The sequence below is a fragment of the Rana temporaria genome, chromosome 5, assembly GCF_905171775.1.
Source record: "Rana temporaria chromosome 5, aRanTem1.1, whole genome shotgun sequence".
Classification (NCBI taxonomy): Eukaryota; Metazoa; Chordata; class Amphibia; order Anura; family Ranidae; genus Rana; species Rana temporaria.
In genome coordinates, this window is record NC_053493.1 from 14,427,113 (window position 1) to 14,442,607 (window position 15,495).

Consider the following 15,495-nt stretch of genomic DNA (forward strand, 5'->3'; position numbering starts at 1 on the left):
GTGGTATGTGTGCTGTTTCTATGGGGGCCTGATGTCCCTCTTTGTGCACCTCTTTTGATTTTTGTTTTTTCCTGATGCTGGGCCTTTTCCCCTGATACCACATGCACTCCAGATGTCTTTACCCTACTAGTGTGGGCAGATGTGGTATGTGTGCTGTTTCTATGGGGGGGGGGGGGGGGATACTTGGCTAGTAAGCCTATTGCCTGAATGGAGCACCACTATTATTAGAACATTCTATGCACTAGTTATAGTGGTTTTAGTGGTGATGGGTGCAGCTGCATCCTGGTACATAGCGGGTTCTCACCAGTGAAAAAATAAAGGAAAATCTTCTGCGCTAGCCAAGTGAATAATGAGGAATTAAAAATAGGATATGTGTAATAAATGAGATTGCTGCTCGAATCTATGAGTGTAGCAAATCACTGACAAAGTGGAATAAAAGAAAAGGTGATGAGCGCAATCCCTAACACACTAAAGTGCAGCGTGCTATAAATATGTGTAAATGTAAAACACACTATTAAAGCCACTAACAGTGTACCAATAAAGTGCAACTAAAAGTGCAAAAAACGACAGTGCAAAGAACGACAATAGTTAATCAATAATCAACTGTGTTGATAGTAATGCCAATATGTGCTGAAATCAAATAACACTGTGCCAAATACAAAACAGTGTGCAGTGAACAATGTATAAAGTCCAGTAATATGTGCTGCCAAATGACTGCTTCAAATGGAGAAATAACTGTGGATCTTCTTATACAGTGAGCTCAAAGAGCGCCTACCTCCAACATGTAAATACTGAGCATATCACGCTGCAGGCAAACATGCTGAGCTGCGGGAAAACTTGAGGCTTTGTTTTCTCAATACTCCTAATAGCGATGCTGGATTTCAAGAAGATCGAGGCTCGCAATAGGATGTAATGGTTTACCCAGAGGGGAAGAGCAAAAGGAAAGCTCTCATAGTGAAGTAAAGTTAAAACAGGCGACTTTATTGTTTAAAATATTATGCTTACAGAAATAAAGCATCCAAACGCAGTTATGTGGTGAATCTCACTGGACAGACGGGCTGGCTCCACGTCACTTCCGGTCACGTGCTCCTTACGCGTTGCATCACGTCACGTGACTTCATCAGAGGATTGTGATTGGGTGAGCAAAGATTCCTTATATCTACTGAGGGCTGAAGTGCATCCGGGGCCATTTTGGAAAATCGCTGTCTCCCAATACAGCGGCGGCCATTTTGATGGTTAGATATAGATCGGCAAAAACCCACGACTATTGTAAACAAATGAATATGCTATTTCCACCTACTGCCTAATGAGCGGTGGGGAATAAATGAGCAAGCCGACTATGTAAAATGGGAATACTGGTGTTCATATATACAGCGGCCAAAATGCAGATCCCCTGCTGGGAGCCCACAGCGCACATTCATACTAAAACTGCTCAACTTTACAGACAGACATGGAGCTTAGGGAGGCCAGGAAGATTGATGCCCTGCGTTATAAAGCCACCAAGCTCATGATCTTTCCTGACTACTCCATGAACACCCACCGGCAGAGGAGATCGTTCGACCATGTCAAGCGTAATCTTCGAAACAGGAAAATCAAGTATAACATGCTTTTTCCAGCGAGGCTACGTGTGCAAGATGGCGAGACGGTGCGTTTCTTCAAGTCCCCTGAAGATGCCTCACACTGGCTGGATAGCCTTCCCAGGGCCTGATGTCCCTCTGTGTGCACCTCTTTTGATTTTTGTTTTTTCCTGATGCTGGGCCTTTACCCCTGATACCACATGCACTCCAGATGTCTTTACCCTACTAGTGTGGGCAGATGTGGTATGTGTGGTGTTTCTACGGGGGGGGGGGGGATACTTGGCTAGTAAGCCTATTGCCTGAATGGAGCACCATTGTTATTAGAACATTCTATGCACTAGTTATAGGGATTATGGGTGCAGCTGCATCCTGGTACATAGCGGGTTCTCACCAGTGAAACATTTTTCTTTCCATAGTCACCGCTGTCCCCCATGTGTGCTCTCCTGAGACATGTGACTCTCGTTGAGGACCACAGCCCTTGGGGGAGGTAATATTGCCCCACTGTCTTCATCCGGGCCTTCCCATTCCCCGCACCCCCCCCCTGTTTTCCTTGACATGGCCCATGGAGCCATGGTTCTGAGAAGAAGTAACGACCACCAAGTTTGTGCCCCCAGGAACCCTGAGAGACGTTCTATCTGCAGGGACACTTTATCCTGTATTGACACTTTTGGTTTTGCTCTTGTTGCTGGGCCGGAGGTCTCTCATGTGGATGGACTGAGGCGCCGCTCGTTTGCTGCCTACCCTGGTACGCCACGATACAGGACCCCTATTGGCAGTAGCCATGTTTGGTTTTGGGATTAAGGCGCACCCGAGTTCGGGGGAGTGGCGCTGGTTGGGGGGTGGGGAAGTTGTCTGGGTTATGTGTTATGGTTGGGTGGCTTTCACCCCAGGTTTATATAGTAACCTTAACTTTGGTACACCTATTTACTATGCATCTACGGTTATTACAATCCTCCTACCTTCCAAGGGCTATGATTCACAGGATTTCTGTACCTTTGCTCTGTACTAGAGCACTAGCGCCTAGCGCGCTGCAGGTGGAGATTTGGCCTACATTGCAGTTTCGAACACTTGTTCAATGGCCCCCATAACTGTAATCTCCTGGAATGTCCGGTGTTTAAATTCTAAAATCAAATGCACACTACTATTCAATTTCCTAAAACAACACCGTCCTCACATATGTATACTTCAGGAAACCCATCTACTGGGCAGTAGAGTTTTGGCCCTTAGGAAACCCTGGGTAGGACTAGCCTATCACTCGGTTTACTCCTCATACGCCAGAGGGGTTAGTGTCCTCATCCACAAGTCCCTGCAATTTGAACTGCTAGATCTCCACCTGGACGCTGAGGGGCGATATGTTGTAATTCATGCTATGTGTGCCAGATGTGAGCTGGTTATTAGGGATCTATATACTCCCCCCAACTACTATGTCTTTGCTATTTAAATTGGCTCCAATAGTGGCGCAGTATCCAGCTGCACAGGTCCTCCTAGCTGGTGATTTTAATATGCCCCCCGTTCCTTGTATAGACAAGCTATCTCCCGACCCATCAGTGGACTCTCCTTTGTCTAGATGGGCCATTGGGCCGAGACATACGGGCTACATGACGTGTGGAGATAGAAGCACCCGCGGGAGAGACAATATATGTGTCACTCGGCTTCATATGCAACGTTCTCCTGTATTGATCTTATATATGTGAGTGACCCTCTGCTACCTCACACTCTGGCTTCTTCCATCCTACCACGGGGTATCTCTGACCATGCTCCAGTCTGTTTGCAGCTGGATATTGGCCTAGATGCAGGTCCCCCTTTGTGGAGGTTGTCCAGCTTCTGGGTCTCTGATGAACGAGTCTCTCCGGCCATGGTGTCTGAGTTGGCTGACTTTTGGCCGCAAATTGAGGGTACGGCTGCACCAGCAGTTGTCTGGGATGCTTTTAAAGCCCACATTCGTGGCCATTATCAGTTACTCATTGGCAGAGTGCACAAAGAGTCTTCTCAAAACCTTAAAGAGGCAGAGGACCGGTTGCAGAGCTTGGAGACGCAATATGTTAGCACTGGGGATAGAAAGGTCTATGGTCACCTGCAAGTGCTTAACAAAGAGATAGCCATCCTACGAGCTACATCCTCCCAGAAAATCCTTCTGTCACAGTCCCAGAGAATTTTCGAGCAAGGTGATCGCACAGGTAGATTACTGGCCTGGCTTGCTAGAGAGCACTCTTTGATGGCTCATATTGCTTGTATCAGGGACATAGATGATGACTCCTTACTTTTGGACCCAGTGGAGATTAATGCCCAGTTCCAGACCTTCTATACTAGACTCTACTCCTCCCGGGTGACTTACACTACAGATAGCTTACTGACTTTTCTGGAGACGGTGGACTTCCCGGAGCTCACCCCTGACACCCGCAATAGACTGGATGCCCCATTCACCTTGAAAGAAGTGCAGAATGCAGTTGCTTCTCTCCAGAAACGGCAAAGACACCGGGTCTGGATGGACTCCCGGCGTAATTTTACAAGGAGCATGGCAATGTTCTAACCTCCCGTCTTCACTCCCTTTTCCTAACTGTGTTGGAGGCTAATCAAGTTCCGCAGTCTATGTCTAGGCGATTATCATTGTCATGCCTAAGCCGGGTAAGAATCCAGAACTCTGTGGGTCTTATCGCCCAATTTCCCTACTTAATCTGGATGCAAAGATCTTCATGAAGGTACTTGCTAATCGCCTAAATGATAAAAAGGCCTTTGACTCGATTGAATGGCCCTTCCTATGGCGAGTTTTGACCAAGTTTGGATTTGGCCCGAATTTCGTTTCCTGGATACAACTGCTGTATAGATCCCCTACAGCCAGGGTTCGAACAAATGGGATCCTCTCCTCACCCTTCCCCCTCAGCCGAGACACTAGGCAGGGTTGCCCGCTATCCCCGGACCTTTTTGTGTTGGCCATGGAGCCTCTGGCTCTCCTGATTAGGGCGTCCCCATTGATACCTGGTATCCAAGTAAGGCCTATTTGTGAGAAGATTTCCCTGTATGCAGACGACGCCCTGTTGTATCTGCCTGATGCCCTGGAGTCCCTTGACGCGGCTCTGACACTGATAGACCGCTTTAGGGTGTTCTCGGGCATTTAGGTCAACTGGTCGAAGTCCCTTCTTTTCTCTCTATCCCCTTCTCCCCCGCCCCCCCCCCCCCTCTTACTGGGTCCCAACTGTCATGGGTTCCCAAGTTTCGATACTTGGGTATAGAAATACAGGCCAATCCCTCCTTCTATCTAGAAGATAATGTATACCCGATACTACAACACTTGACACTTAAATGTCAGCATTGGAAAACACTGCCCCTTTCCCTAGTAGGCAGAATTAACCTCATAAAAATGACCTTCCTCCCTAAATTCCTTTATGTATTCAGGAACACCCCGGTTCCTATTCCCAATGCCTTTTTTGTTAAAGTGGATCGAGTGGTTAGCTACTTTATCTGGGCAGGGGTGCTCCCCGAGAATAGCCAAATCCAAACTACAGCTGCCGTTGATGAGAGGGGGACTTTCCTTACCCTATTTCCGTCAAATGGTGGTTTGCACAGACTGACTCGAACCCTGCGGTCACCCTAGAGGCAGCTATTTTAGGATCTTACGCCGCGCTGAGTAACCTTGTGTACAGAGGACCGAAGGCGCATGCCACTATGACCACGTCCATGAAAACCACAATTAGGGTCTGGGATCAGATGTCTAGATCTATGTGTCCCTCTCAGATGATATCTCCCCATGCTCCACTATGGGGAAATCCACGGTTTCCACACCTACAGAGGGTGCCTGACCCCAGTATATGGGCCAGATTTGGAATCACTAAGATTCAGCATGTGATGCCGACTGGTACCCTCCTACCGTATGATACCTTAAAACCAAGTTTCAGTTACCCTCCTGGATGTTTTTTAGATTCCTGCAGCTGCGCCATACTATCCAGGCGCAGTTTCCACAAGCCCCGACAGTTGCTTCCCACAGTATAGAGTCATACCTGTCATTCCGATATGCAGACCGGATCCTCTCGTCCATGCATCTTAGAATATCCTCCTCAGACACTAACCAGAACGCACAGCTCTTCCATAGCTGGCAGAGCGACATTCCAAACCTGGAGTCGGATGACTGGGATGAGGGGATTCAACAATACCTTCCGTTAATGATTTCTGCCAGAGACAGAAATATACAACTTAAGATTTTACACAAGGCTTACTACACCCCCATAGACTAGATAGAATTTACCCGTCATGCTCGGACCAATGCCCCAAATGCCTGACTGAAGTGGGGACCTTTATACATGTAGTCTGGACTTGCCCTATAATACAGGATTTTTGGAGAGGAGTGGTGACTGAGATTAACGACGTTGGTGGGTTGCGGGTGGACACCGATCCTAGAGTCCTTCTACTGGGAGGATGCGACACTGTCACGCCCCAATAGACACAAACAATTGTTTGTATTCTATTCAGCAGGGCTTTTTTCTCATAGAATAGGTGCAGGAACTCCACCTGTCTGAGTTATCCCTTGACTCCACCCCCTACCCGCCTCTGAGCAACATCCCTAGGTTTCACCCCCTACCAGTGCTGCCCCTTTTAGAGAATACAGAACCAAGTATCATTTTGTGGTGTTAAGTATGTTGTATGAAATTTGTTAATGATAACAAGAAAGGCATAAAATAGATCAAGCAACAATGGACACCCCAGCGCACAATAGATCCACTACAGCAACAATGGACTCCCAACAGCCTGCATCAAAAGTCCCTCCAGCAGCCAGCAACATTAGACTCCTTTAACAGTAGATCCTCCCAGCAAAGATTGACCTCCTTGCAGCATAAGACCCAACCCTAGCAACAATAGATCCCCCATCAGCAACAGTAGACATCCCCAGCAACTATAGACCCCCCCCTGCAAAATCAGATGCTTTCTAGCAACAATATATTCCCCAGTAGCCAACATAAATAGATCCTCCAGCAGACAGCAACAGAGACCCCTCCCTCAACAGTACAACCCTCCCAGCAACGACTGCAACATAAGACCCATCCTAGTAGCAACCATAGACCCCCCTTGAGCAACAAAAGAACTCCCCAGGCCCTCTTCTTTCGCAAAAATAGATCCTCTCCAGCAACAATAGCAATAGCAGCCATCATCAATTGACCCTCCAGCACCCAGCGGCACCCCTTGCCATTACATACATTCAGTTCTGGAGGTGCCGGAACTGCGTTCCCGCTGAAAAAAAGCCCTGCTATTCAGCCTTTTATGCCAGGAAGACAATTTTGTGCAAATGGAAATTAGCAGATCCCCCAACGGTCTCACAGTGGAGGTTAATGATTGACCAGTCGCTCCCCCTGTATAAATTAACATATATGAGCCGTAAGTGTCCCAAGAAATTTAATAAAATCTGTGGGAAATGGGTTGAGAAACGGCCAAATGCCGATTAGGCCTCTTGCTGATGGAGGTAGTGAGCCTGATGATGTGCGCTGCTCTGCTTTAGGGGTAATATTTCTAAGGTCTGATCCCCCCCCCCTATTTCTCTGAGTATTTCCTGTCTCCCCCCCATCCCGTACCTTTTCCCCTGTTTTCCCCTCTCCTTTCGAGGGACTCCCCCCCCCCCCCCAACCCCCTCTTCTAGTGGACTACCTGCTTCTAATATGCCTGATTACTCCTACTGCAAATATCTGAAGTTATGTTCCTTGGACTCATAGCTTTAACCACTTAACCCCCGGACCATATTGCTGGTCAAAGACCAGCGCACTTTTTGCGATTCGGCACTGCGTCGCTTTAACTGACAATTGCGCGGTCGTGCGACGTGGCTCCCAAACAAAATTGGCGTCCTTTTTTCCCACAAATAGAGCTTTCTTTTGGTGGTATTTGATCACCTCTGCGGTTTTTATTTTTTGCGCTATAAACAAAAATAGAGCGACAATTTTGAAAAAAATGAATATTTTTTACTTTTTACCATAATAAATATCCCCCAAAAATATATAGAAAAAAATGTTTTTCCTCAGTTTAGGCCGATACGTATTCTTCTACCGATTTTTCGTAAAAAAAAATTGCAATAAGCGTTTATTGATTGGTTTGCGCAAAAGTTATAGCGTTTACAAAATAAGGGGTAGTTTTATGGCATTTTTATTAATATTTTTTTTTACTAGTAATGGCGGCAAACAGCGATTTTTTTTCGGTACTGCGACATTATGGCGGTCACTTCGGACACTTTTGACACATTTTTGGGACCATTGGCATTTTTATAGCGATCAGTGCTATAAAAATGCATTGATTACTATAAAAATGCCACTGGCAGTGAAGGGGTTAACACTAGGGGGCGGGGAAGGGGTTAAGTATGTTCCCTGGGTGTGTTCTAACTGTAGGGGGGGTGGCCTCACTAGGGGAAATGACTGATCGCTGTTCATACATTGTATGAACAGAAGATCAGCATTTCTCTCCCTGACAGGACCTGTGTGTTTACACAGCTCCCGGTCCCCGCTCTGTAACGAGCGATCGCTAGGTGCCCGGCGGCAATCGCGCCTGCCGGGCACGCGCACGGGAGTCAGGGACGCCCCTATTGGCTGCTGGGCGAGGCGACGTATAGCTACGTGCTCTCGCCCAGCAGAGCCGACCTGCCGCCGTAAAACTGGGGTGGCTGGTCGGCAAGCAGTTAATGTTGTGTTTGGATTAACGACCTTCTGTGTACTTGCACTTATGTGTATAATGCTTTGTGTACCGCTGTACTATGTACTTTTATTGCTTATGCTGATAAATAAAAAAATTATCTGTTAAAAAAAAGCCCCAGATCTTTTGTAGACCTAGCAACGCCCCTGCCTAGGTGCATTATTTTACATTTAGAAACACTGAACTGCAGTTCAAAGATGAAAACAAGTATTGAATAAAAATGACTATTGTTTATGATACACAGTGCACAGAGCCTGTCATCCACTTAAAGGGGTTGTAAAGGTAAAAAAAAAAAGAATTCCCTAAATAGCTTCCTTTACCTTAGTGCAGTCCTCCTTCACTTACCTCATCCTTCCATTTTGCTTTTAAATGTCCTTATTTCTTCTGAGAAATCCTCACTTCCTGTTCTTCTGTCTGTAACTCCACACAGTAATGCAAGGCTTTCTCCCTGGTGTGGAGTGTCGTGCTCGCCCCCTCCCAGTCCCTTGGACTACAGGAGAGTCTCTACGTTGCAGATAGAGAAAGGAGCTGTGTGTTAGTGGGCGTCCTGACTCTCCTGCAGTCCAAGGGAGGGGGCGAGCATGACACTCCACACCAGGGAGAAAGCCTTGCATTACTGTGTGGAGTTACAGACAGAAGAACAGGAAGTGAGGATTTCTCAGAAGAAATAAGGAGATTTAAAAGCAAAATGGAAGGATGAGGTAAGTGAAGGAGGACTGCACTAAGGTAAAGGAAGATATTTAGGGAAAAAAAAATTACCTTTACAATAGGGTGACCAGATATCCCGAGTTTCAGGGGACGGTCCCCTGATTGAGGACACTGTCCCCGGACTAAGTCTGTCCCTGGTTTTGTCCCCAGATTGGATTTAATAGGGGGCAGGGGCAATTTCAAAGAAAGTCAGTGCAGAATTAAAATAAAAAAATTAGAATTACAACCCCCCCCGCTCCGCCGTGCCTACTAGCATAGGGGGGTTGTATTTTTCCCATTTTCTGTGCCCCTTTCTGATGATCATGTGCTGGTCGGAGCGGAGGGAATATTTCTTCTGTTTTGGGCGCATGCCCATTCAGCTTCACTCGCATGTTCTTCTGCCTTGGCTCAAATCATGCCCAGCCACCTGCCCATCTCCTTGCCTTCCCTGGTGGAGTGAGCTTCCTCCGCTCCCCATCCAGTAGTAGCCGGGGCCCGAAGAGTAAGACTTGAGAGTCTGTGAGGCGGGCGGCGACGGGCAGAGAGTCGCTGATTGTTGCCATTACTAATAAAGAAAAAATATTTCCTTGGATTTCATTTTAAAAATCTGGTCACCTTACTTTACAACCCCTTTAAGGCTTACATCTGTAATATGGTTTTGCGTAGTGTAGTTAATATTTAAAAAGTTTTACACATCCTTCACTCTTCCTTCTGTGGGAGACGGAGCTCCTTCTTTTTCTGTGAAGTTTTGTAAAAGAACTTTACTCGCAGTGACAGTTTATCTGCTGGAGACTCATGGCCCTGAGCAAGATCCGGAGGACTGGTCCACCAGGATCAGGGCCCGGACTGGCCAGAAATTTCCTAGGAGGCCGCCTAACCTGGGGCCGCTTTGAGCTGTGGCTGCAGCGGCGGGGCCAATCCTGGGTGGGTGCACCGTGCCCAGGCGCTGAAAACTGAGGCTGCATCTGTTTGGGCACAGTGAGGCTTCATTTGGTGGGCACTGGTAAAGCTGCATTTGTTTGGGCACAGTGAGGCTTCATTTGGTGGGAACTGGTAAAGCTGCATTTGTTTAGGCACAGTGAGGCTGCATTTGATGGGCACAGTGAGGCTGCATTTGATGAGCACAGGGAGGCTGCATTTGATGGGCACAGTAAGGCTGCATTTGATGGGCACAGTGAGGCTGCATTTGATGGGCACTGTTAACACCAAAAACATTCCACTAACACCAAAAATGGGGAACTATTCCTTCCACTAACACCGAAAATGGGGCACTATTCTTTCCACTGACACCAAAAATGGGGCACTATTTCTCCCACTGACACCAAAAATGGGGAACTATTCCTTCCACTGACAACAAAAATGGGGCACCATTTCTCCCACTGCGACCAACTATTTCTCTTTCTCCCTCTAATACCAAGTGTCGGGGATTGTTAACTCCCACTGGGCACAGTCTAGCCCCCCTAAAGCCTAAGGGACATTAAACTGGCCTTTTGTTTAGAAAGTTTGAGACCCCCCGGTATAGACTATAAAAAGCCACTCATGCAGATAGCAGAGGTAAGAGAGGTCAGAGGAAAATTACATTTGGGCCTGGATAGAGGTACGTACACACTATAGAAGGATATGCTTTGTTCATTTTTCATTCAGAGTTTTACAACCACTTTAGTCCTATTTTTTTTTACATAAATACAGTAAAACCTTGGTTTGAGAGTAACTTGGTTTGAGAGCGTTTTGCATTTATATTTAAAGAAGATACAACATTTAGGAACTCACAAGGCTGATGTTTAACCACTTAAGCCCCGGACCATTATGCAGGTTAAGGACCTTGCCCCTTTTTGCGATTCGGCACTGCGTCGCTTTAACTGAATTGCGCGGTCGTGCGACGTGGCTCCCAAACAAAATTGGCGTCCTTTTTTTCCCACAAATAGAGCTTTCCTTTGGTGGTATTTGATCACCTCTGCGGTTTTTATTTTTTGCCCTATAAACAAAAATAGAGCGACAATTTTGAAAAAAATGCAATATTTTAAATTTTTGCTATAATAAATATCCCCCAAAAAAGATATAAATTTTTTTTTTTTTCCTCAGTTTAGGCCGATACGTATTCTTCTACCTATTTTTGGTTAAAAAAAAATCGCAATAAGCGTTTATCGATTGGTTTGCGCAAAATGTATAGCATTTACAAAATAGGGGATAGATTTATGGCATTTTTATTAATATATTTTTTTTATTACTAATGGCGGCGATCATCGACATTATGCGACATTATGGCGGACACATCGAACACTTTTGACACATTTTTGGGACCATTGGCATTTTCACAGCGATAAGTGCTATAAAAATGCACTGATTACTGTGAAAATGGCAATGGCAGTGAAGGGGTTAACCACTAGGGGGCACTGTAGGGGTGGTTAAGTGTGACCTCATGTGTGTTTCTTACTGTAGGGGGGCGGGGCTGGACGTGTCACGTCAGTGATTGTCATTCCCTATATCAGGGAACAGACGATCACTGAGGCCCCGTACACACGAGAGGATCGATCCGCTGAAATGTTTCCGCGGACCGGTTTCAGCTGGTGTGTACGATCCAGCGGATATTTATCCGGGCGATGGATTTCCAGCGGATCAAAATTTCTTAACATGCTAAGAAATCGATCCGCTGGAATCCAGTCCAGCGGATTGATCCGATGGTCTGTACAGACTCACCGGATCAATCCGCCCGAATCCATCCCTCGCATGCGTCGTAATGATTCGACGCATGCGTGGAAGTCCTTATATTACAGCGTCGCGCACGTCGCCGCGTCATCATCGCGGCAACGGCGCGACACGTCACCGCGGAGGGAATTCCGCGGGGATTTTGATCTCATGGTTAGTACAACCATGAGATCAAAATCCGCCAGAGGATTTATCCGCGGAAACGGACCTCCGGACCGTTTCCGCGGATCGATCCTCTCGTGTGTACTAGGCATGACACTGCCACAATGAAGAATGGGGAAGGTGTGTTTACACTCACCTCTCCCCGTTCTTCAGCTCCTGTGAGCGATCGCGGCACACCGGCGGCCATCGGGTCCGCGGGTCCCGCGGCGCAGTCACGGAGCTTCGAACCTCGCAACCCCTGGCTGGACTCTTAAAGGGGACGTATATAAACGTCCATGTGCCCAGCTGTGCCATTCTGCCGACGTATATAGTCGTGTGGCGGTCCTTAAGTGGTTAAAAGGGGCACATCTAAGTATGCAAGGATCCGGGGTAAAGTTGTCCACAGACCATTCTCCGCACCGCCATCAAGGTCATTCCTTACACGCTGTGCTCCACAAGCGGTTCAAGCCTCGCTTTCAGATTGCTCTACTGCAAGGTAGTCTTCCTGGTCACCAAAATTGCTACACTTAGAGGCGCCTCTCTTCTCTTTTATACTCTGGAGCTCCTGCTGGATTTTGCTTCTAAACCCCTTGTGGAGGTTTCCATTTGTGGATGGACATTTTATGGTTACACAACCTGGTCACATTGCTATAATCTTTTTATATGGTTTTTAAACTGAAGGACCTATGAGTAAATGGTTGTGGAACGAATCATCTGAGTTTCCATTATTTCTTATGGGGAAATTTTCTTTGATATAAGAGTGCTTTGGATTACAAGCATGTTTCCGGGAACAAATTATGCTCGCAATACAAGGTTTTACTGTATCTTGCTGATCTAATTTTGTTTCTTTTCAGGCTTTATATACGTTAAACACATTAACACCAAAGAACAAATGGTATCAGCCTCCCCCCAAGAGTTATCATTCCAACGAAGCAACCCCATCCCTAAACACATCTCATAACCTCAAAGCCGAAGAGATCCAGAAGATCCTGAAACTCCTTGAATGGCCGGAACCTCCCAATTCCACCAGCTTCCTGTCATCTACCAATCCCAATACCACTGAGTGCTCTTTGCTGGATCCACGTACTACATACAACGTGGGGGAGCGTGTAAAGGTCTTCATCAGAGCTCGAGACCACAATGGTCACCCCAAAACCTATGGGGGGGATTATTTCCAGGCCAAGCTGCATTCTCCAAATCTGAAAGCTGGAGTAACCGGTTCCATCACGGACCACAAAAATGGCAGTTACACCGCCACCTTTCTTCTTCTGTGGCCTGGAATCTGTAACATCTCTATCTCACTCGTCCATTCCAGTGAAGCCATCGTCATCCTGAGGAAGAAGAGAGAGACTCGCCCTGATAAAGTGAGAGCCGGCTATATGTTTAAAGCCTAAGTTTAGTATAAAAAAAAAAAAAAAAATACTGTATATACTCGAGTATAAGCCGACCCGAATATAAGCCGAGGCACCTAATTTTACCCCCCAAAAAATGAGAAAATGTATTGATTGAGTATAAGCCTAGGGTGTCCATCTGCATGCCTCACTATGCCTCACTGTGCCTCACTTTGTCCATGTGCATGGCTCACTGTGTCCATGCCTCACTGTGTCCATGCCTCACTGTGCCCATGCCTCACTGTGCCCATGCCTCACTGTGCCCATGCCTCACTGTGCCCATGCCTCACTGTGTCCATGACTAGAATGATGTTTAACATACGAGTCTATGGAAGGGGTGCCCAGGTTTGAAAAATGGGTGCTCCCCAGCCGTAGATCCCCCAGACAACAAACGTTGCACACTTGTAGAGGAGAAACGGGGCTGCATGTGTGCCAAGTTCCGGGTCCAGGGGACCTACGACCGGCCGGTACCGGGTCCCCAAAGTCACAGGAGAAATGGCCGTTTAACATGGGAGTCTATGGAAAGGGTGCCAGGCTTTGAAAATTCGGTGCTCCCTGGCCGTAGGTCCCCCGGACAACGAACTTTGCACACTTGTAGAGGAAGAGTGGGGCTACATGTGTTCAGGGGACCTACCGGGTCCCCAAAATCCGGGAGATCGGGCGCAAAAAGGTGACTCGAGTATAAGCCGAGGGGGGCATTTTCAGCACAAAAAAAATTGATGAAAAACTTGGCTTATACTCGAGTATATACAGTATATAAAATCGCAAAAGAAATTTACAAAAATCAACGCAAGGTACATTATTATCTGATATGTCCCTTGTGCTGATGGTTCCTGCATTAGTTGAAATCTTCCTCCACTAATACACCCCCCCCCCACACACACACACCGCCGTAATGTAATCTTCCAGTGCAGCAGAGGTTAATAGAGCCAACAGACCTGGGCCGTCTATGCCCGCCCATTCTGCCCCCATCTCCATTCTTAGAAGCTGTACTATAGCTTCTATGAATGGAAGAGGTGGACCTCTCGTTTATCCACCTGTCCTCCATTCATAGATCATATATTATTTGTGGAAGCTGTAGTAACAGCTTCTATAATTGGAGTTGGGGGGGTGGAGGGGCATAGTTGGCACTCTTGATAACCACCTATCACAGGTCTGTTGGCTCTATTAAGCTTGAGCCCTTAGCACAATGGACACACTGAATTGATAGCACTGTAAGTGTATTTCCCTTGTACTGATTTTTTTCTTTTTACTACACTTTAACCTTTACATTACTCTTGTGTCTGATTTCCCAGAATCCTCTGCACTGCCTATGGGCCTCCAATGGCTTTAGGACTCCCAGAAGTCCTTCCGGTCATGCTCATTAAAGCACATATTTATTATGGCTTATGTAAACCTTTTGAGTTTGTAATAATTTCTATGTGCCACAAAACCCCCTGAACCCTACCTGGACTCTGTGTGCTGTCTAAACATCCTCTTCACTTCTGCTTTCTGTTCTGTGGGCCTCACTTAAAGGCCAGCTCCCTCCATCTTAAGGAGGTTTAAGCCGCATTAAAAGACCCCCCCCCCCCCCCCAAATGGATTTAAAAAAATAATAATAATGTTTTATTGCATTGGGGCATGTTCCCCCATGGCAGTGCCCAGCTACACACATGTCTTTCTTTTACAACAAGAGCTTTGATATAACCATACATGCTGTGAATAAAACAGCTTTTACTCAAGCGACCAGGGGGCGGTAAGAACATGGAGTTGATCCGTACCTTTTACCACCCCCTTGCCGACTCATCTACAAGTGGATATGGTGCTGCTTGGACGAGTACCCATGTGCCAACCACAATGCTTTGCAAGCTGAGCCTGACAGACGGCACTGCCTTCCATATACGCGAATGGGCCCACGCAGCAACTGTGAGCCAAACACTTGTAGTTGTAACGCAGTCCCACAATGCAAAATAAAAAAAAAAACAGGCATCAGCAGGGCCGCCATCAGGAATTATGGGGCCCCTTACACAGCTTCAGGCATGAGCCCCCTGGAGCAGAGAACCTGGGGGGGTGCTGCCGCCTCAAATTGAGAAGCGGGGGGCTGCCGCAAATTGAGAAGCGGGGGGTGCCGCCGCTGATTGAGAAAACTGAGAAGCGGGTTGCCCTGGGGACCTCTGAGCCCCTTACCAAAATATATATATATAAAAAGGGGGGGGGGTTGCCATCCGGGGCCCTGGGGACCTCTGAGCCCCTTACCAAAATATATATATATATATATATATATATATATAAATATATATATATAAATATATATATATATATATATATATATATATATATACTGTATATATATA

At 46.7% G+C, this 15,495-nt stretch overlaps 1 protein-coding gene across 1 annotated transcript in view; it reads left to right on the top strand.

Moving 5' to 3' along the window:
- The window catches only part of LOC120939827 (NXPE family member 3-like), a 36,638-nt gene that overhangs the window by 5,553 nt on the left and 15,590 nt on the right, over positions 1 to 15,495 (top strand). Inside the window, exon 2 of the mRNA XM_040352205.1 lies at positions 12,626 to 13,135. Within this exon, the coding sequence (XP_040208139.1) occupies positions 12,626 to 13,135 (510 nt within the window). The remainder of the gene's footprint in view (positions 1 to 12,625; positions 13,136 to 15,495) is intronic.